This window comes from Arachis ipaensis, chromosome B1 (genome assembly GCF_059453495.1).
Source record: "Arachis ipaensis isolate K30076 ecotype BB chromosome B1, ASM5945349v1, whole genome shotgun sequence".
NCBI classification, from domain to species: domain Eukaryota; kingdom Viridiplantae; phylum Streptophyta; class Magnoliopsida; order Fabales; family Fabaceae; genus Arachis; species Arachis ipaensis.
In genome coordinates this window covers 46,135,171-46,156,392 of record NC_142436.1, presented here as the reverse complement: position 1 = coordinate 46,156,392, position 21,222 = coordinate 46,135,171, and the positions used below count along the sequence as shown (strand labels likewise).

Sequence of the window (21,222 nt, the reverse complement as noted above, 5' to 3'; positions counted from 1 at the left end):
TAGGAATATCTGCAAATTCAACCATCAATGTTGTTTATAGAAAAGTCTTTAAAAAATTAGGATTTTTTTTTTTGGTAAATTGAAAAAAAAAGGATTTTAATATAAATATTTTAATTTTATTTTAAATTATTTTACTTAAAAATATAAAATAATTATTACTCATTATTTTTAAGTTAAACTTTAATTTTGATAATAATTTTATAAATTTCTTAACATAATAATTATTTTATATTTTTTTTTTGAAATATCCAAACATATAAATTTTTTTTGTACTAAGCACGAATTCATACACTAGTTCATAACAAAAAATAGTAAATTTTTTGTTTTTTTTTCTTTTGGGATCAGGTAAATTACCCCCTCAAAACTGGGCTAGAGTGAATAAGGCCGAATCCAACATAATGGACCCACCAAAAAGAAAGAGATCCACCGGCAATTTAAATAAAATAAAATAAGTGTACAAGAAAAATAATAATAAGCGGCTAAAATGAAATTTACACAAAAATAAGGGGCCATAAACAATAAAAAATAAGTGAGAATTGATTTCATCCAAGTGATTTCAGTTAAATGAGAAAAAAAAAAAAGGAGGAGAAGAAGCTTCCTTTTGGAAACGACACTGAGCAGTAGGAACTTGTTCTCTTCCACAGATTTCTCGATATGCCTGTAAGTCGATCTAATTGGGAACCAGATCGAGTTGAACGATGTCGTTTTCCTTTAGGGTTTACTGTTCTCACTTCTCAGTCTTCGTCTTTCTTATTCATTTATTTGGGATCGGAACGTTGTGGTCATTGTCGATTGTGGGTTGTGATTTGCGATAATGGTGCAGGTAAGGACGTTGGTGGAGGTGGAGCCGCCAAGCCCACTGAGGTACCTGATCGGAGCCGCCGTGATGATGATCGGAGTTGTGCTTCCGGTGGGTTACATGATGTTCCGAAACAAGCGCGTACCTTCCTCTTCTTCATATTCCAAACAGACGTAGGTGTGCTTTTCTTTTTCTTTTTTTTTTTTTCTTTTTTCTTCTTTTAGTTTTCAATTTTTTGTACCGAAATTTCTATTTGCTTACTTGGATCTGGAAATGATTCGTTACATTCATAAATCGCGTAACTAAATTGCTTAAAATGCCGGTGGCTACTCAGAAGATCAAGTAGACGATGAATTTCTTTTACTTTCTTTGTATTTTTATTTTCTTATTTCTTATTATTTTATTTTTTGTTTTGTGTGAATGCTTAATCAAATGGTAGGGTAGTAGATTGAAATATAGGGATATTGAGAGATAATGAGATCTTGATGTGCCGTGCGTTGTTGCTGTTTCAGGAGCAAGGTTTTGATATAGAGAGGTATGATATTGGTGACATTGATGATGATGATGGTTGTGATGATAATGATATGAGAGCTCTTTGATCTAGCTTAGTGGATTTGTATTTGTTGGATATGCTTGGAGGAGGTGATTGATTATTTACTATTAGATTAGAAGATTTTTAGCAAATTTAACCATCACTACTATTGCTTCAAATGTAAATCAGTAAATGCATTTAGTTACCAACTTACCATATCTCAAGTGGTTGTTTTCCGCGTACTATGAACTCATCTATCGGCAGTTCGGCACTGTTTAAATTCATATTTTTACATTTTGTGTACCATGGTTGGCATAGGTTTTTTTGGACATGATTTCTGTATTTTCTTTTCACAAAATAGTAAGAATAAAGACACAAGCTCTTGCTGGTTTGATAGTTGATCATTTGAGGTTCTTTCACGTGAAGGATTGTGGATTTATCATTATTAGGCAATGGAACTTGCCTCTGGAAGTTATCTTTTAAATTTAGGAAATGGGAACTTTTTTATCCAATCCTTGGGATCTTGGAGGAAAAGAAGGGAAGGGAATGGCTTCTTGATAAGTAAAGCCAAGTCTGTTTACTGTTAAGATTCCCTTTTTTTCCCTCCCTCTTTCTCTCCAGATTCCCAATTCACAAGTACACCCTTAGGTTATCAGAAGTTCAGAACCATGGTTCATGAGGGTAGCTGGGTGAATGGTTATTCTGTGTAACCGTGAGAATGGGAAATGTTAGTAACATAACATCTCTGCTCTAATAAAGCTGGAAACTTGTCTTAGTTAATGGTATAGTGTCTTTGCAATGTATAAATAAGTTCTGATAATTCATTTCTAGGAGCATGTTTTACCAATGTTATGCATTAAAACATGTAAACTGGGCAAAAATCGTTTCCTTGGTAAACTGGACTGCTTGCAATGAGTTTCAATGTGGATACACATCAAGGAGTTGTTGAAGAGCTAATGAAATATGAAAGCTATCTCTTGGCTGTAGAGCATTGGCTGGTAAATTATTGCATTTTCATGAAGTATTTAGGTGGATTTTACTTCATTTATTTTATAAACTGACATATGAGTATTATATTGTGATAAAATCTACATTTTTATTTGAAATGTCGCTGTATAAATGGACGGAGCACGTGCACATCAACTCGTGATCTATCTAAAATCTAAATACTCCATTAATGTGCAATAAGATTTTGGAGGCAGGTAAGGAGGAATATTTGCATGCTTAGCGCATGTTCTAAGAATATTTACAACAATTTCATTTGTTGTCATTTATAGTTCGTAAAAGTTATGGTTAAAAGTAAAGATTGTCTGTCCAATGTTGCTGAAAACATCGCATGCACATAACAATTTGAGGACATTTGTAATGATGAATAGAACTGATTACGGCATGATTATCCCTTTATCATATGTTTCTTGATAACAATTGTAAGGGTGAATGCATTAAAACATTATTATTACATTTTATTATGTTTGATTTAATCACATTTTAAATGGTTTAAACATTATTAGAATTAAAACATTATCATTACAGGTTATTATGTTTTAGTTTAATTTTGATTCATTAATAATAATTTTTGCACAATCATCCAATCAGAATTATGCGTTAGATCTTGTATAATTTATCTATAAGACGATTAATTGTTAATTTTTGCACAATCATCCAATCAGAATTATTTGTTAGATCTTGTATAATTTATCTATAAGACATGATTAATTGTTTATCTTTTTTTATTAGTATTTGACTAGGGTTCAGTTTGGGTAAAAACTTAAATAAGCTCTTAAAATATAAGGACTTTTATTAATAACAATTTATAAATAAGTTATTTTGTGTTTAGATTTTTAGTTATAAGTACTTGTTTCAAAGTTGTAGCATTTGGATAAATGACTGAAAAAATACAATTTGTTTACACAAGAGAATGGAGATATTAAAATAAGGGAGAAGTACTGTTTTGGTCCTTAAATCGTTCTCAACGTTTTATTTGGTATTAAAATCGTCCCAGAGAGAGAGGTTGTCGATGCCCTCCCCCTCAATTTGTAGAAGAATTTGTAGTTTTGAATTTTGTTGGAACTGGTGAAAAAGGGGCATTTTTGTCATCTAAAAAAAATTTTATTAAAAATGACAATTTTAATACTAAATGAAACGTTGGGGACAATTTTAAATCCAAAATAACGTTGGGGACGAATTTGATTTTGACCATAAATTTTAGGGACCAAAATAGTACTTATCGCTTAAAATAAACATGATAACGAAGACCTTCCAATATTGAATGTCGATTTTACATAATCTAATTAGTAATTACTAAGATTACAATCGATTATGCAATTGATTCTTTATTTGTTCCCTTATTAGTTCCATTTTTCTAGCGCTTTCGGTTTTTCCCTAGAATTCTCTCTGCCTTTATCGGGTCAAGAATTTGCTGTAACAATTATCAAAATCACGTGAAAAAAATAAAAATGAAACTGAGATTCTATACTACACAATGTTAAATATAAATTTAATAATACAAATAGAGTGATAAAATGATAAAAAAAAACCGTTGGTACAGATGGAACATTGTGTGAAAATAGTGGTAGAGAGACAATACTTTTAATAGATGAAATGTCTCTTTTATTTTAAAGTCAAAATTTTTTAATGAAAGTGATAAAATAACTTTTGAGAAGAAAAAAAGTCATATTTTTCTATTTTTTCAAATACTTTGAATTAACTTTTTGAAAAATTAAAAGTATTTCTCAAAAATGATATCAAATACATGATTTTTCATAATTCAAAAGTACAAAAAAAAAAAAAAAAAAACCTTTTGCTACCTCTCAAACGAGTTCTAAAAGTCATTTGTGTAATTTAGATATTCTTTTAATATTAATTTGGGTGAATTTTAATGAATTCGGATAAAGGCATCAAGCAGAGAGCGCAATTGCCTTTAAAAAATTAAATATCTTAATAATGGTTTTGGAAATTGAATTGAATCGTTTAGTCAAACTATTCGACTAGAAATCGATAGCCAATCCAGTTCAAACCTTAGACAAAATCATCCAATTCTTAAACTAGTAGTGAACTGTAAAACAATTCGAGAATTGGTAAATCAATCGGAACTAAAATCTGAACAGTATTTTACATTTTTCCAAAATAAAAATGGTGTATACACCAAAAAAGCAAAAAGATCGTTAGGAAGTGAAGAACAAAAAGAGAAAAGTTAAAAAAAAAAAGATAAAATAGCTTGTATATCATATAAATTCTTCTTCGTTTTCTTGATTTTGTTTTGTTTAACTGTTAAAACAAAATGATGTTGTTTAGTCTCGTATCTAGTGTGGTAAGTTAAAGTCAACTCAATACTTTTTTTTTTTTATTTGGTGACTCTTCCTTTACTGATTTGGTACTAGAAAAGGTTCAAAGAGTAATATAATATCCAAAATTAAATATGAGAAATCAGTATTGTAAATTTTGAATTTGAAAAGATAAAATAATAAAAATCATAAATTTAAGAGATTACTTTAGAAATTTAGTCATCTTTTATGGTATTGTGTTGTTAGTATAATACAAGAGAGTAAGAAGTGATACATTTGAATTTATATTTTACTCTTATAATAGACTAATAGAAATATAAATTAGTCATTTTTTAGGTTCAACAAATATTTTTCTCTTTTTTATTGAGATTTTTTTCCGTTTGGGGTAACATTTATTTAATTTATTTTTTTAATCATAAGTCATAACTATATTTAAAATACTAAATAGATAAATTATAATACATATAATTTTAAAAAATATGTTAAAAATATATTGTGTTCAAAAGGTCAAAATAATTTTAAAATGATTAAAATTTTTAAATTCTTAATAAATCTACTGCAAATTCAAAAAATACAAATCACCAAAAGATTTTAATCAAATGATTATATAGTACACTACTAATATAAAAATTTTAGTCGAAAGATTATAATTTAACATATTAATATTAATTTTAATATAATAAAATATAATTTAATATAGAGTAAAGTATTATTTTTGTCCCCAACGTTTAGGGTAAATCCTATTTGTGTCCCTAACGTTTAAATCGTCCTATTTGTATCCTTAACGTTTATAAAAGTGATTCAATGTTATCCTGCCATCAATTACACATCATGAACGCTTTAGTTTGAGATTTAAAAATCTCTTCTTGATGTTAGAATACAAATGTTTGGGATAGAATCGATGATCTACTCCGAAAAATAATTCATCAAATGTTGAAACTGTTAGGAACAAGAGACTGAGAGAACAATATGAAAAGTGTATTATTCAGTTGTGTATTGAGGTACAATATACAAGGGGTATTTATAGGTGCTAAATGAATCAAAGTAATAAAGACATAGAATCCTACAATTAATGTACAGATATGCTATATAAATATAAACGATGCTAATTGATCTAAATTGATTATATTGATTCTCTAACATCCCCCCTCAAACTCAAGTGGGAGCTAAGGATACCAACTTGAGTTTGGATAACAGAGTCCGAAAGCGAGTCGGGTGATGAGCTTTCGTGAAGATATCAGCAGTCTGATCCAGTGTCCCAACGGCAATGAGACGAACAGCATCAATAAGGATACGTTGTCGAACAAAGTAACAATCAATCTCAATATGTTTGGTGCGTTCATGAGACACATCATTATGGGCAATCTGAATAGCACTGCAGTTATCACAAAAAACATCAGTAGGAGACGACTGAGGAGCACCCAGATCTTTGAGAAACCAGCAAACCGAGATAACCTCAGCAGTGGTGTCAGCGAGGGCACGGTACTCAGCTTCTGTGCTTGAGCGAGCAATGAATGTTTGCTTCTTAGCACGCCAAGAGATGAGAGTGTCGCCAAGAAACAAACAGTAACCAGTAGTAGAACGACGATCAGTGGGATCACCAGCCCAATCAGCATCAGAGTATGCCTGAAGGGTCAAAGAGGAATGGGCAGAAAAATAAAGGCCATGAAATAGAGTGCCTTTGACATACCGAAGAATGCGAAGAACTGCCGCATAGTGAGTAGTACGAGGAGCTGACAAGAACTGGCTGAGGACATGAACCGGATAGGCAATGTCTAGTCGGGTGACAGTCAAGTAGACGAGACCTCCAACTAACTGGCGATAAAGAGTCGGATTATCCAAAACAGTTCCATCCATAGGGATAAATCGAACATTAGGCTCAAGAGGAGTAGACTCAGTGCGACTATCTGTAATCCCAGCGCGAGCAAGAAGATCTGAAGCATACTTAGCCTGAGAGAGATAGATGCCATCATCGGTGGAGATGACCTCGAGACCAAGAAAATAGCTGAGAGAACCAAGATCTTTCATCTCAAAGGTACGGTGAAGTGAGGCCTTGAGATTAGAGATACCATCAACATCATCCCCAGTAATTATCATGTCATCAACATACAGAAGTAGAAGAACAACTCCACGTTCGCTTTTACAAATGAAGAGCGCATTCTCATGAGGGCTAGAAGTAAAACCAAGACTGCATATGGTAGTGCTGAACTTGTCAAACCATTCACGAGGAGCTTGCTTAAGTCCATAAAGTGCCTTGCGAAGGAGACAAACCTTATTAGAAGGACAAGGATATCCCGGAGGTGGTTTCATATAGACAGTCTTTTTCAAATCCCCATTAAGAAATGCATTCTTCACATCCATCTGACTGAGAGACCATTTTTTAACCGCGGCGATGGCAAGAAGAGCTCTAACAGACGTAAGACGAGCGACAGGGGCAAAAGTCTCTTCATAATCAATACCATACTCTTGCGTACAACCTTGAGCAACCAACCGGGCCTTATAACGGTCAATAGAGCCATTAGAGCGAGTCTTGATCTTGTAGATCCATCTACTGCCCACAACTTCCTGATCAGAAGGAGGATCAACCAAATCCCAGGTGTGTGCCTTTTCAAGTGCCTGTAATTCTTCTTGCATTGCTTGTTGCCAATTTGGGTTTGAGGAGGCTTCTCTGAATGTCTTAGGTTCATGTTGATGAAGAATAGTAGAAAAGCAATGGTAATCAAGAAGATGAGGAGGTGGATTCCTTACCCTAGAAGAACGAGCGGGAGGAGGAGGCATGACGGTAGAAGCAGGATCATCATCCGGTCTGGAATCATCGGGAGATGGAGAAGGCGGAGGAACAGGAGGCTGTGGAGGGTCACTCGAGATAGAACCTGTAGAATCATCACTAGGAAAAAGATCAACATTGGGGTTAGTGAACAAAGGTGACTGAGTAGTAGGAATCGACTCAAAGGATGAGAACCGAGAAAACATGTGGTACTCCCAGAAGACAACATGACGAGATATACGAATACGTTTAGAGAGAGGATCCCAACAACGATAACCCTTGTGTTCAGTGCCATAACCAAGAAAACAACACATACGAGCCCGAGGTTCAAGTTTACTATGTTCATGAGGCTGAAGAAGAACAAAACATACACAACCAAAAACTCGAAGAGAACTATAATCTGGGGGGTATGATAAAGACGCTCAAAGGGAGTAACATTACTAAGAACAGAGGAAGGGAGTCTATTGATAACATGAACAGCAGTAAGAACAGCTTCACCCCAAGTACGCTCAGGACACGAAGAAGAAGAAAGGAGCATTGCACGGACGGAGTCAAGAATGTGACGGTGTTTGCGTTCAGCTCTACCATTTTGTTGAGACGTACCAGGACAAGAAAACTCAGACAGAGTACCCTGTTCTGCAAGAAAGGCTAAGAGTTTGGAATCACGGTATTCCATAGCATTATCACGTCGGAAAACCTTAATGACCTTGGAAAACTGAGTTTTAATCATAGTAGCAAAGTTGATATAGATCTGAGGTAACTCATGGCGATTAGTCATCAAATAAACCCAAGTAAAATGGGAATAATCATCAATGAAAACGACAAAGTATCGAGCTCCGCCCATAGAGGCAGTGGGAGCGGGGCCCCAAACATCAGAGTGAATGATATCAAAAGGAGAGCAAGCAAGAGATGAATTATTGTGAAAAGATAAAGCAGGTTGTTTGGCAGTTTGGCAAGAAATGCAATCAAAAGATTCATTTGGAACCTGACCTAAAACACCTTGAGACACAAGAGGACGCAGTTTTCCTAAGGAGGTGTGGGCAAGACGTTGATGCCATAAGTGAAGGGTAGAGGGAGAAGAAGCAGCACAGAGATTTGGTACAGGAGGAATATGAAGACTTTCGAGTTCAAACAACCTTCCGACCTTACGTCCAGTCCCGATGATTTGTCCCGTCCGAGGATCCTGTACACGACAACCAGAAATAGAAAAGGTGACGTCAAAACCCAAATCAACAAGTTGACCAACAGAAATAAGATTGAAGTGTAATTTGGGAATGTAGTAAGTATCTGGAAGATTAAGAGATGATTGGGATATAGAACCCTTGTGTGTTGCGTGCAAGAGGGAGCCATTTGCAGTATTGACAGAAGGTCCATTTGTAGTTGTAGACATGAACGAGAAAATATTACGCAACGGAGATATGTGATTAAAGCAACCCGAGTCAAAGTACCATTTAGAATCACCTGGAGGGGTTGATAAAGCAGCAGGAGTATTACCAGAAACAGAGAGAAGACGCCGTAGAAGAGATGCAATATCAGATAGAGAGACAGGAGACGGGTTGAAAGGTGCAGAGGGGGTAGGTTCAGTAGTAGCAGCAACAGTAGAAGCAGGCGCAGGACGTGGTGGACGAGTAGGACAGGTAGTAATCAAATGTCCCGAGAGCTTGCAATAACGGCAGAGCAACTATGAACAATGGTAGCTAATATGCCCTTTCTGGTGGCATGTCCGACATTCAACAAAGGGGCAAACGGAGAAAAGGTGCCCAAAACGGTTGCAGTTTCAACAGAATGTATCCTTTCTGTCTGTGGCAACAAAAACATCTGACTTTTCCATAACAGTAGTCACACAAATCAAAGAGAGGAGAGAAAACTGCAATTTTGAAGCAGAAAATGAGAAAACGGAGCGCGGAATCGGAAAGAGCTCACCAAAAAATCTTAGGGAGGGTCCCGCTTGTCAGCCACGTCACCGCCACGTCAGCAGTGACGTCAGCGCCACGTCAGGGCAACGGAGACACGTGGCAGCCCGTGAGAGGATGAGAAGGACGAGCTGGCGTCGAGGTGGCGTTCGGGTCAACGCGCGGGCCGGGTCGGGTCAGGAGAGGGTGCGCGGGTCGCAGGGAAGGCTGGTGGCGTGACACGTGGCGGCTTCAGGATCGTGGGATCAACAGCAAGATCCAACGGCTACTGAAGCATCTCGGGGGAGGATCAATGGAGGTGGACAGCGAGCTTCCAACGGCGCGTGGAGGCGCGTCCGGGGGCATCTGGCGGCAATCTCGGCAGCGTTGGAAAGCTGACGACGAGAGGATCACAACGGTGCAGGAGGTGATGAACCAAAGCGTCAGAAACAGGTCGAAAAAGGCGAGCAAAGAGGCACGGGTGGAAGCTGGAAGGAAGAGCAACCTGGTCGTGACAGCGTCTTTCGGCGGTGTGTGGAGGCGCGTCTAGCGGCGGATGGCGGCAGTTCTGGTTGCTTTGGAATCACGGAGACAACACGAACAAGATGGTTATGGGGGTGACGAACCAAAGCGTCGAAAAGAGAACGAAAAAGAAGGCCAAAGAACACTGCCGAAAAGGAAAAATAATGGGGCTATGAACTAATATTCATTGAAAAAAAAAAAGACATAAGCTCTGATACCATGTTAGGAACAAGAGACTGAGAGAACAATATGAAAAGTGTATTATTCAGTTGTGTATTGAGGTACAATATACAAGGGGTATTTATAGGTGCTAAATGAATCAAAGTAATAAAGACATAGAATCCTACAATTAATGTACAGATATGCTATATAAATATAGACGATGCTAATTGATCTAAATTGATTATATTGATTCTCTAACAGAAACTAATTCCTACAACATTTACATAATTCATTTTTCTAGGGACATAATTGAATCTAAATGCAAATAGTGGGTATAATATTAAAATCGAACACATCCAAGTGAGACCTAATTCAGAATGAATACATCCAAGTGAGAATAATTGAAAAATATAATCTGATTTGTTAGTATAATTGATAGTAGGATAACATTGAATCACTTTTATAAACGTTAAGGATACAAATAGGACGGTTTAAACGTTAGGGACACAAATAAGACTTACCCCAAACGTTAGGGACAAAAATGATACTTTACTCTTTAATATAAATATTTGTATTTTTATGTATTTATTTATGATTGTATAAACTATTTTATTATAATTTGATTATTTTGATTGAATTAGTATTAAATTAATTAAATTCCAAGACCAGTGAATCAATAGCGGTGCAAATCACATTCGATTTTTAATGTTAGTGTATAAATTTTTTCCAATACAAAGTAAAAGATGATATTTTAGTTTCACGCTAGAAGCTAAGAAGTAGGAGTGCACATGGGTCAGGTGAAATCGCGTTTGTCCTAACTCAAATTCGGCCTTAGATATATACCAGGTCTATTTTTTAGATTCTAACCCGATTCTAGACCCGATGAAATTTATACACATTTGGGCCACAATTATACCGGGTAAAAATCGGTAAAAACCGTGTAAAAACCAGGCCTTTAATCATAATTTCATGCATCTTTATATCTGATGCATCTGCATCTTTAGTAGTTTTTTCTTCTTAATTTCAATCCATAAACTAATGATTCTTGTTATTTTAAGTAATCAATTCATAGTTTAGTGCATATTACCTTGGGTGTGTAAATTTCTTTTGTTAGAGGAGATTTTGAAAGAAATCAAGCACAAATAAAAAAAAAGAAGAACAAGCAAGACATGGATAGAAGGAGCTAAGCAGAGGAGTTTTGTTCATCAGAAAGCCTCCAAGTATCCTCCATGGCCAGCCCTACATGCGCCTCACGCAACATCCAAGTACTCTCCTAGGGCCACCATCATCCCATGCGCTTTACGTACTCCTCTATGCGCCTCGCGCAGGCCCCAATCTCACCTCCAGGGGCTGTCCTCCAAGCTTGCGCTTCACACATGTGTTGGTGCGCTTCACACTACCAAACAGAGGCCACCAATTCCTCTTTGTTGGGCTTGCGCTTCACTTAAGGATTCATGCGCCTCACGCACCATCATGGGCCACTCCCAGAGCTTGTGACTCCTTGCTAAATCTCTCTTAATCTCCAATTCTTTAAAGCACTTGAGTTGATGATTAAAACTTGAGCACAAGGCCCATGATTTGAAGTATTGATTGACACTTATGAATAATTATCTACAGCTTAACTTAGAATGAAAAACTATTTGAAAAATATTAATTAGTTTAGATTTGATTATTTTTTAATTTTGATTTGTTTTGAATCTTAAATTAGGGTTATTATTTTAAAAAGGAGAGACACTCACATGGCTTTCTTCTTCCGGCCGTTTTCACAATTCAGAGCTTTTGTTTTTGCACTATGAACAACTAATCTCCTTTGTTAATGTTAAAAGTTTTGTTTATTATTATGGGCTAATGTTATTACTTTTCTACTTTTGATTAACGTATTGATATTTTCTTAAGAATTAAATTTTTGTTCTTCATCACAAGGGTTTGAATCTATTAGGAAATAGTTTAAATCTGAATTGAATTCTATATTCATCTTGAAAAAGTTGTTTGTTAGAATTAAACTTGAAAACTCTTCGCTCAATTCTTTAAGTTTTGAACTTGACTTGATAGGTGACATTAAATCAACTAGGTTTAAGTATTGAGAACTGTGTGGTTTTTGAATCAATATATGTGCTTCACCTCTTATCATAATTAATTGATCAAGGAATTGACGGTTTGTTAAGTTAAGAGAAATCGGATTACCAAGAAATTGAGATTTGATTAATTAGGGTTCGTCGTAAGATACATCTTTGCATAATCAAAGTAGATAGTGAAAAGCATTCTTCCTGAAGTTTTAAGCATCTCTGAAATCTTAATGTTTCTTTATTCATACTACTTCCTTAACTGTTTACAATTTGCCTTCAGTTTACTCTCTGTTGTGTTACTGGATATTTCTAAAACTCTAATTTGCTATTGTGTAATTAGAATAATCGATTAACTCTTGCGTGTTCAGTCTGTTAATCCTCGTGGGAACGATAACCTACTCCCGTGATATTACTTAATACGATACGATGTACTTGCTGAATTGTGGTGTTGCGAAACTTCGCATTAGTATTTCTTTCCTAGTTTCACAATTATTTTTATTAAAAATAAATAGATTAATTTATAATTAATATTAAACAATATTAGTTAGAAAACATAAGTTCAAGACAAAAAGTATTATCTTCTTGAATGCTAGTACAAGAGAAGCTCAAAATCTCCAACAATTATTTTATATGACAAAATTTACTTAAAAAAATATAATAAATACTAACCAAATTTTAAAATTAAAGCATAATCATGAATTAATATTAATAATATCAAATATGTAAATCACGTACAAATAACACAATATTATATATTAGTCTAAAATTTTATACTTAATTCTTAAACACAAAACAATAATTTTAGAATATGTATTCTCACCAAATCGAATGATCCGAAATATGGCCCGAATTCAGTTGAAGTATTCTTCAAAATATTGTTTTTTTTTTTTTTTTTATCGAATTAAATTCAGGCCACTTCAAATCCGAACCAACATGTAAAAAAATGCTTCGAATAAGTCTTCATACGGGACCGAGCCATGTAAACCCTGCTGAGAAGTGAAAGATGTCAAACAGTTGGTTAATGCTGACTTGTAATATTGTCGGATACCGAACAACCAATAAATGGAATTCAATTTCCATGTCTCCTTTATGACTGTCAGATTATTTATGACTGTCAGATTACTCACTCCATAAACAACAACTTAGGTGTGGAGTTTTTAGTTTTCCGAACAGTTAGTGGTTTCAGAAATTCAGAATCCATGGCTGCTATAGTGAAGTATGGGATCATAGGTGTGGGAATGATGGGAAGGGAGCATCTGATGAACTTACACCATCTTCGCGACGAAGGCGTGGCGGTTGTGGCGGTTGCTGATCCTCATGTTCCGTCGCAGCAACTCTCCCTTGAATTAGCACATTCCTTTAGTTGGCCTCTCAAGGTATCATCAATCATTCTTTTGAATTATTCATCATTTTTAGGGTTTACAAGTTTAGGTCCCAAAGCATAAAAATCTTACCAGCTGAGGAATTCTTTTTGATAAACTTGGACACTGGTGATAATATTAATAATAATATCTTTACTTCGAATGGTGAAATTTATTGTATGAAGTTCCGTTTGAAAATTTCTTGCTGCAATTATCTGGAAAAATCAACTCTTCATGAATCATATTTTGCTGTTTATAAGGTGAATGACATTGAAAGCTGTGAAGGTTTTCTCAGGTCACAAGGAGTTGTTGGAAAGTGAACTGTGTGATGTATTGGTGGTATCCACACCTAACATGACCCATTACAGAATTCTAATGGACATAATCAATTATCCTAAACCCCATCATGTACTTGTAGAAAAGCCACTGTGCACCACTGTCTCTCACTGCAAAGAGGTTTGATCTTCATTCTATGGATTTGTCTCTGCTAACAGGTCAACTGGGTTATGATTATGAGTAAAGGTTCAATCTGGTCCTAGACCCGAAGATTCAAATTGGTCCTCGAGATATTGAAATAGCAATTTAGTCCTTGAAGTTACACTCCTCTATTCAATTTGGTCTTTGCATTGAAGTACTTCACTAACGGTATTATGTGTCACTTTGTGATACAGAAGGTACAAAGTGACGCCTCTCACATTTAGTAATGCTCATTGACAGAAAGATCAAAGTGAATCACAAAGTGTAACTTTAGGGATCAAATTGATATTTTTAAAATCTTGATGACCAATTCAAACAATTGCAAGAATCTCGAAGACCAGAATGAAGCTTTACTCTTTTGATGTACTTTTACATTAAGGACAGACTAGTAAAAAAAGATTTTGTAGACTGTTATCTTCTTGGTTGGTCTCTCAATCAAGATCGGAGATATCAACTATACTTTTACCATTGAAGTTAGTATTATCGGTAGTAGAGTTTTGGTATAAATTGTAGTAGTATGTAAACCAATGAAACATGCTACATAAATGTCGTAAACATTTTTCCTTTGGCAAATGAGTAGATGCCATGGTTACAGTTACAGGTGTAATACAGTTAGCATTCTCATCTCTCTTAATTCAACACGCAGAATATTTGGATAAATGATGATACATACTCCTAAATTGTCACCCTGGTTTCAAAATGAAGATAGTGAGTGTATTTTATGTTTTCAAGAGACTAAGTACATTTAACTTTTTATCTTGTTTAGAAATTAGGATGGAGTTTAGGAGGGTATATCATTTCTGAATGTGGTACGATGCATCTTTTGATGATGATTTGAAGCGTTAGTTGCAGATGTTAAATAATGCTGTTTATATTTCCTTTGATTATTTGGAAATGCACTAATCTGTTTTCCTATGTCTTTGGATTAGGTTGTTGAAGCTGCTAGAAAGAGACCAGATATATTGGTACAAGTTGGATTGGAATATAGATACATGCCACCTGTTGCAAAATTGATAGAAATAGTTAAGGAAGGAAGCCTTGGACAGGTCAGAATGGTAGCAATTCGTGAGCACCGTTTCCCTTTCTTGGTGAAGGTTAGTCTTTCAGAACTAAGACTACATGTTTTGGTTTTCATAGCTAGTAAGCTGAAATGCTGATACTGGTCATAGGTGAACAATTGGAATCGGTTCAATATTAACTCTGGGGGAACTCTAGTAGAGAAGTGTTGCCACTTCTTTGATTTGATGAGGCTGTTTGTTGGTGCAAATCCTGTCCGTGTGATGGCTTCTGGAGCTATTGATGTTAATCACAAGGATGAAATATATGATGGGAAGGTAGATCTGATGCTGCATTTTTAGTTACAGTGATACCAAACTTTTAATCACAATATTATTAGTGGCCTATATGATTTACTACTACTGACTTATTATAATATCTAAAATCATTCTTCAATGCAGAAATAGAAATTGCACTAAGCTGACTTAAGTTCCATGATATATTGAACAAATTAAAGTTTTCAAATGATAGTGAACTAAATGTATAATAGATAACCTTTTTATAGGACTGAGCAAAAGTCTTTCTGAATAATGAATGTAATAATCTGAGAATGCTAAATTGAAATATCCTAATCTTATGCACCCATGGCAGGTATGTTAGAGAGACATTAGTGATTAAATATGTGATTAACATGAAGCCTTGATTAAACAGAGTTGAAGTTCCCTGGTGTTTTTGCTTTGTTGGTAAAATACTGCTGACTGGTTTTTTGCTATGTTGAGATATATTTTGTTTTACCAGGTTCAGATTTAAGAACTTAAGTTCTTATTGTCACAGTTCTAACTTCCAACTGAATGATGTGATTGTGTTTTAAAAACTGCAATTAGCATCAGGTTTTTGCTTCATGCAATGTCCTTTTATATTGTAATTACTTGAAAAAAATTATTTTGGACAGGTGCCAGATATCATTGACAATGCTTATGTTATTGTCGAATTTGATAATGGTTCTAGAGGAATGCTTGATCTTTGTATGTTTGCTGAAGGAAGTAAAAATGAGCAAGAAATATCTGTTGTTGGTGATGTTGGAAAGGTAAATTACTCTTCCTTTCACCACTTAATGTACTTAATTTATGGTAACCTGTTTAAGACAACAACAAATTTGACTGTTTGAAGCCAATCAATTATGCTGCAGTTTGATCTCTTTCACTGATATAGTTCATTTAAGGCTAGAAAAGAAAGTTTCATCCATTATTCATGTCAAGATGGTTATTAGTATTCTTTGCATCTGAATTCAAAATATTTTTAACAGGGAGAGGCTTATGTTCCTGAAAGTATCGTGCGCTTTGGTACACGTCAAGCAGGGAGAGATGGTGTTCAGACTTTAAAGGCTGAAGATCCCAGAATAAAGTTGGTGGCTTCTCTATCTGTTAACTAGTTCATCATTATCAGTATAAGATTTAAGTTGCTTAAATGAATTTAAAATGGATCAGTTGGAGTATAGTTCTATAGCTATATACATAGAGGGAGACCCAACAAAGTCTTGGAAGAAATTAAGATTTTTTAATATAATTGAGCTAAACAAAGATATAATTTAAGACAAAGCACTTTAATGTAGTTTGATCCAAGTGGGATATCACTTTGTAGTTGTTGCTGATGTATATGATCATGAGCTATCATCTGTGAATATAATCATTTATTCATGTATTTTGTATGCATCTACAGATATGATGGGTTGCACCATGGGTCCAGCTATGTGGAACACCTTAACTTCTTAACTGCAATAAGGACCAAAGGTGAAAAGGGTCCTGCTGTAGATTTGCAAGATGGATTGATATCTGTTGCAATGGGAGTTGCAGCACAGCTCTCCATAGAATATGGAAGATTTGTTACTATTGAGGAAGTTATGGATAAGGTTAAAATTTGATATGTCTACTATCAATACGTAAATAGAAGTACTTGAATACTTTGTGAATATTACATTCCTTCCACCCAGATGCCATGTTTTAGTACTTCGCCAAATTTAGCTCGTACCTCATGCAATATACTTTCAGGAAAACTGAAATGTTAATAATTGACTATATATTATTTCAGAAATAGTGGGCTTCTTTGGCCAACAGATATTATTCGATTTTATTTACTCATATAATTGTAGGTTAATATAATTGATTGTGCAATATACTTGATTAAGATCATCCAAATCAATAACCGCGGAAAACTCAGCCGCTAGAGACAAAAAAAAAGTCCTTTTGTTATTAGTTTGGTACTTTTTCAGTTCTCATTGCTTGATAATTTCCGGGATATATTGTGGCTTCTAATGTAGTAATGTCTATACATGGCTCTTAAATCCGCAAAAATCCGAGTTACTTGGCCTCTCAATTACATATTTACATACGATATTTGACTTTTTAAGATTTCTAAGTTCTAACATCAATCTAAATCATGAAACTTGCAAATGATCAACTTCGGCTTACTAGTAGTGAAAGCTCGCCTGCAATAATTTCATTCAGTGCAGTTGGATAAATTATTCTTTTTTCCTGAATTCCTTAAAAGGCGCTTTATTTCATTGTTTACATTCATCTCTTGTTCTCACGTGAATCTAAACTCCATGACTCAAAATTACAAGTCTAGTATATACCCCAAAATTACCATAGCACGAGATTTGCCATGAGAAAGAACTTACGAAAGCAACACAAGAAAAAATTTCTGGCATATAACAAACCTTACAATATTGGTCTCCACTACTTTACTACTAATGAGGTTCCGGAGAAAGATGACCTACTGGTTCAAAACTCATCAATATCCAAGTCATAAAAACACCATCAACATATAATGCATTCCAAAAAGTAATGAAGCACCATAAAATAACAAGTGAAATCAACGGTAACGGCGGAGGGAAAGGGTATTGTTTCTCTTCCAGGTTGCCCTGCGGGAAGGACGATTTTTGTGGTAAAGATGTCCCTTGCCACGTAAACCCCTGTTAGACTTCCCAGCAGAGGTGAGGCCGCGAAGTTCCCTGTGTTTATGGACTGGATTGCAGAGCCAATTGATCCTTGGATCATTTCTAATAGCTGTGTGCGCAACATCCACCATAATGATCTCAAAGTATTTGTATGTCGAGTCCTGTAAGCATGAAACAATTGCACTATATGAACAAGACTGGTGTGTAATCATGTTTCACTTAAAAAATGTGAGAAATTAACAAACCTCATTCACCCAGTAAGAATTGAGGACCCTGAGGCCACCTAGCTTCCGTCCAGCCCTCTCCTCAGCAACAGACCTCTTGCTTCGCTGAAATTTCAGTTGAGTAACACCCTGGTTCGTGGGCTTGCCATAAACAATACCCTTGGGAACAGGTCTCTTGCGGCCACCCCTTCGCACACGAACACGGTAGACCACATATCCCTGGAATATTACAAAACAGTCAAAATTAGATAGTATTGAATGCATAGCCATTGTGCCAGATCTTGACAAAAGCAAATTTTGTAATAAAGAAATTTGCTTGGTCAGATGATTGGCTGCTTAGTTTGCTATAGCTGGCTTCACAAGGGGTCTAATTGTTGCATATATGCAACTCTACAAGAGAGATTGCATATGAATCAAAACACCCGCTTCACCCACAAGCTATTTCAAGATCTCCTAAACAATATATATTATCGCAGTAACAAAAAATGTGTCGGATCTTGACAAATGCAAATTCTGTATTAAGGGAAAAAGAATGCCTGGTATTGACCGACTGTTTATTTCACTATAGCTGGTCTCAGGAAGCATCCAATCATTGCACATGAAAAAACCCAAAAGGGGGAAATGCATATGCTTCAGGACACCGCATAACCAGCATCTCATCATAATCATGGTAAAATACACAAAGGGTCACTCAATCAAAGAAACATCACCATGATTTATTACATCACAATCCAGACAGTGTACCAAACAACTATGTCACAACGAAAGAATTTATCATTCTTATTACTTGGTAATTGATTGTTGGCACACTTCCAAGATAAATTCTACCAAAGAAAAACACAACATAAATAGTTCAATACCAAAATATAACGCAATAAAACCATCACATAAACGGAAATTGACCTGTTTGGCCTTGTAACCCAAGCGACGAGCCTTGTCGGGGCGGGTTGGCCTAGTGACACGGACAATGGAAGGCTGCTGACGATACTCCCAGCACCTTACCCTCTGCAAGAATCTCATTACATCCGATTGCTTCTTGCGCCAGAGCTCCGAAACATACTTATAAGCACCTATTCAAGTATTCATACCCAACACAACACAACGCAAGATAAATACCAAATCATATAACAACCATTAATTTCTCTTCACACAAACGAAGAAACGATACAAGTAAAATGCTAAGCACACTTCGGTCAAGGAAATCGAAAGCACAAAACAAGTGGAACAGACTGTTATCAACTGAAACCGAAATATCTCAAGCTATATGACATACCAATGTCCATCACTACGGAAACAATTTCCATGAAAACTAAACATCATGCATGACAATATTAACAATGAGAATAGACTAAAACGTCACGAGGGGATCAATGCGAAACGGTCGTTGAATCCTAAGAACACAACAGCGGAGAGAGAGAGAGAGAGAGAGAGAGAATACCCATGGTGGCGGAGGAACACCCGCAGTCGCAGTGAAGGAAGGTGGTGCTTTAGGGTTTGAAATGTAACTGAGGGTGCTGCTCGAACATTTTATAGACAGGGGCAGCTACAGTGAAGCGAATTCTGAGCCCTTTTATTTATTAATTTTTAATTTAATGTTTTTCCCGTCGCAAGGAAATAATCCCTAAATGTTTTGTTTATAAATACCAGAAACTATTATATATAATAATTCTAGTTTTTAATTTTGATATCAGATTTATAGTAGGATTTTTTAATAATGTGTAAAATTTGGTGTGTTTTTTATATGAAGATCACAAATTTGATTCTTCAATTGTAAAGTTTAATTTATTTTAATTTTTAAAATGTAAAATTTACCTTTTAATTTGTGGAACTGACACAAAATTTATCCTCTAATTTATAAAGTAATATAAAATCTACCCTCCAATTTGTGAAGTTTAATTTTTTAAAATTTTTAAAACACAAAATCTATCTTTACATTTGTGTTTTTAGTATTAAAAAATGTTTTAAATATACAAATGAAATTCTCCGATTTGTGATTACTTCCATACTAAATTAAAATACATTATTTTTTTATAATCGAGAATAACACAACAATAATTTCCATATAGAAAAAAAGGCGGCCACATAATTTGATTATGGGATTTCTTTTTATGAAAAAATAAATTAATATGTAATTTAGTGAATATTTATTTTTTATCTCATATTACATATTTATTGTATTGTAAACCAAATATGTCATATTTCTTAAAAAATATCTCGAATACAAATAAGATATATGCTAAATTTTTTGTGTGATTATAAATTCTAAATTCTAAGTCATGTACACGGAATATGTCATATATGTGTATTACATTGCAAACAAAAGATAAATATTTGTAGGTATAAAAATATAATCTCTTAAAATAAAAATTATCTATAGTATAATTTGGATCAATTTAAAAAATAAGAATCGATATAATTTATACTATTTAGATTAAATTGGATCAATTTATATTCTATTTAAATTATAAATTTTAAAAGTTTTATAATTTAGTAATATAAAAAATTAAAATTTAAAATTTATCAAAATAATTTAAAACTTTTGAATTACAAAACTTTTTACTTGTAAAATTTAGATGTGCTATGATTTATTAAATTAAAAAATAATTTGAAATTATAGAGTTACTTTTTTTGCATCAGTATTAATATTTTTTTATACCGCTATCTCTCTTTCTCAAAGGTGTTAGAACTCTCTTTTAAATATATTTTAAGCAAATTAATTCATTTATTCATTATTTTAAATATTTTGATATTTTTTTTAGTTTTTTATTAATGTTTTTATAAAATTATTATTTTTATTATTATTATTGTTATTATAAATTACATTGAAAATTTTTATTATTATTATACGCACTCACCAAGTACATCTTTGTAATTATACGTACCCAAAATTTTATTTGTAATTTTAAATTTAAAATTTTAATTGATTTAATTAAAAGATACGGCTGTCATTGTAGTTCACCAAAAAAACCATCTCATTCTTAAAAAGATAACTTTAAGTAAAACAACTACGAGTCTTTTTAGTTATTAGCACCACATTCTCTTTTTCCGTAAATTTTTATCATTATTGTTATTTTTATAGTAATAATAGTAACAGTAGTGGTAAAATAAATAAATAAAAAAAATAAATATAAAATAAAAAATATAAATAAAAAATTTTAATATTAATATTTATATATATATATAT

At 34.1% G+C, this 21,222-nt stretch overlaps 3 protein-coding genes across 4 annotated transcripts; 2 read left to right on the top strand and 1 right to left on the bottom strand.

The window, feature by feature from the left end:
* The first annotated feature begins 524 nt into the window (after positions 1-524).
* Positions 525-1,735, top strand: LOC107629730 (uncharacterized). Of its 2 annotated transcripts, none has more exons than XM_016332608.3 (3): positions 525-660; positions 824-972; positions 1,312-1,735. In XM_016332608.3, the coding sequence occupies exons 1-3, from the start codon at positions 655-657 to the stop codon at positions 1,328-1,330; spliced, it is 174 nt and encodes a 57-aa protein (XP_016188094.1). In that variant the 5' UTR covers positions 525-654; the 3' UTR covers positions 1,331-1,735. The 2 variants fall into 2 exon arrangements, with proteins under 2 accessions (XP_016188094.1, XP_016188103.1); XM_016332617.3 differs by having other exon boundaries at positions 824-976.
* Positions 1,736-12,804: 11,069 nt separating this feature from the next.
* Positions 12,805-16,973, top strand: LOC107629742 (Oxidoreductase family protein). The gene is made up of 7 exons (XM_016332626.3): positions 12,805-13,400; positions 13,671-13,841; positions 14,792-14,956; positions 15,032-15,196; positions 15,811-15,945; positions 16,165-16,262; positions 16,578-16,973. The coding sequence occupies exons 1-7, from the start codon at positions 13,224-13,226 to the stop codon at positions 16,777-16,779; spliced, it is 1,113 nt and encodes a 370-aa protein (XP_016188112.1). The 5' UTR covers positions 12,805-13,223; the 3' UTR covers positions 16,780-16,973.
* Positions 16,974-17,531: 558 nt separating this feature from the next.
* On the bottom strand, positions 17,532-19,646 carry LOC107629756 (large ribosomal subunit protein eL15z). The gene is made up of 4 exons (XM_021120757.2): positions 19,477-19,646; positions 18,942-19,108; positions 18,060-18,257; positions 17,532-17,975 (listed from the first exon to the last, which is right to left on the bottom strand). Exons 1-4 carry the CDS (start codon positions 19,478-19,480, stop codon positions 17,730-17,732), a joined length of 615 nt encoding a protein of 204 aa, XP_020976416.1. The 5' UTR covers positions 19,481-19,646; the 3' UTR covers positions 17,532-17,729.
* Positions 19,647-21,222: the final 1,576 nt, after the last annotated feature.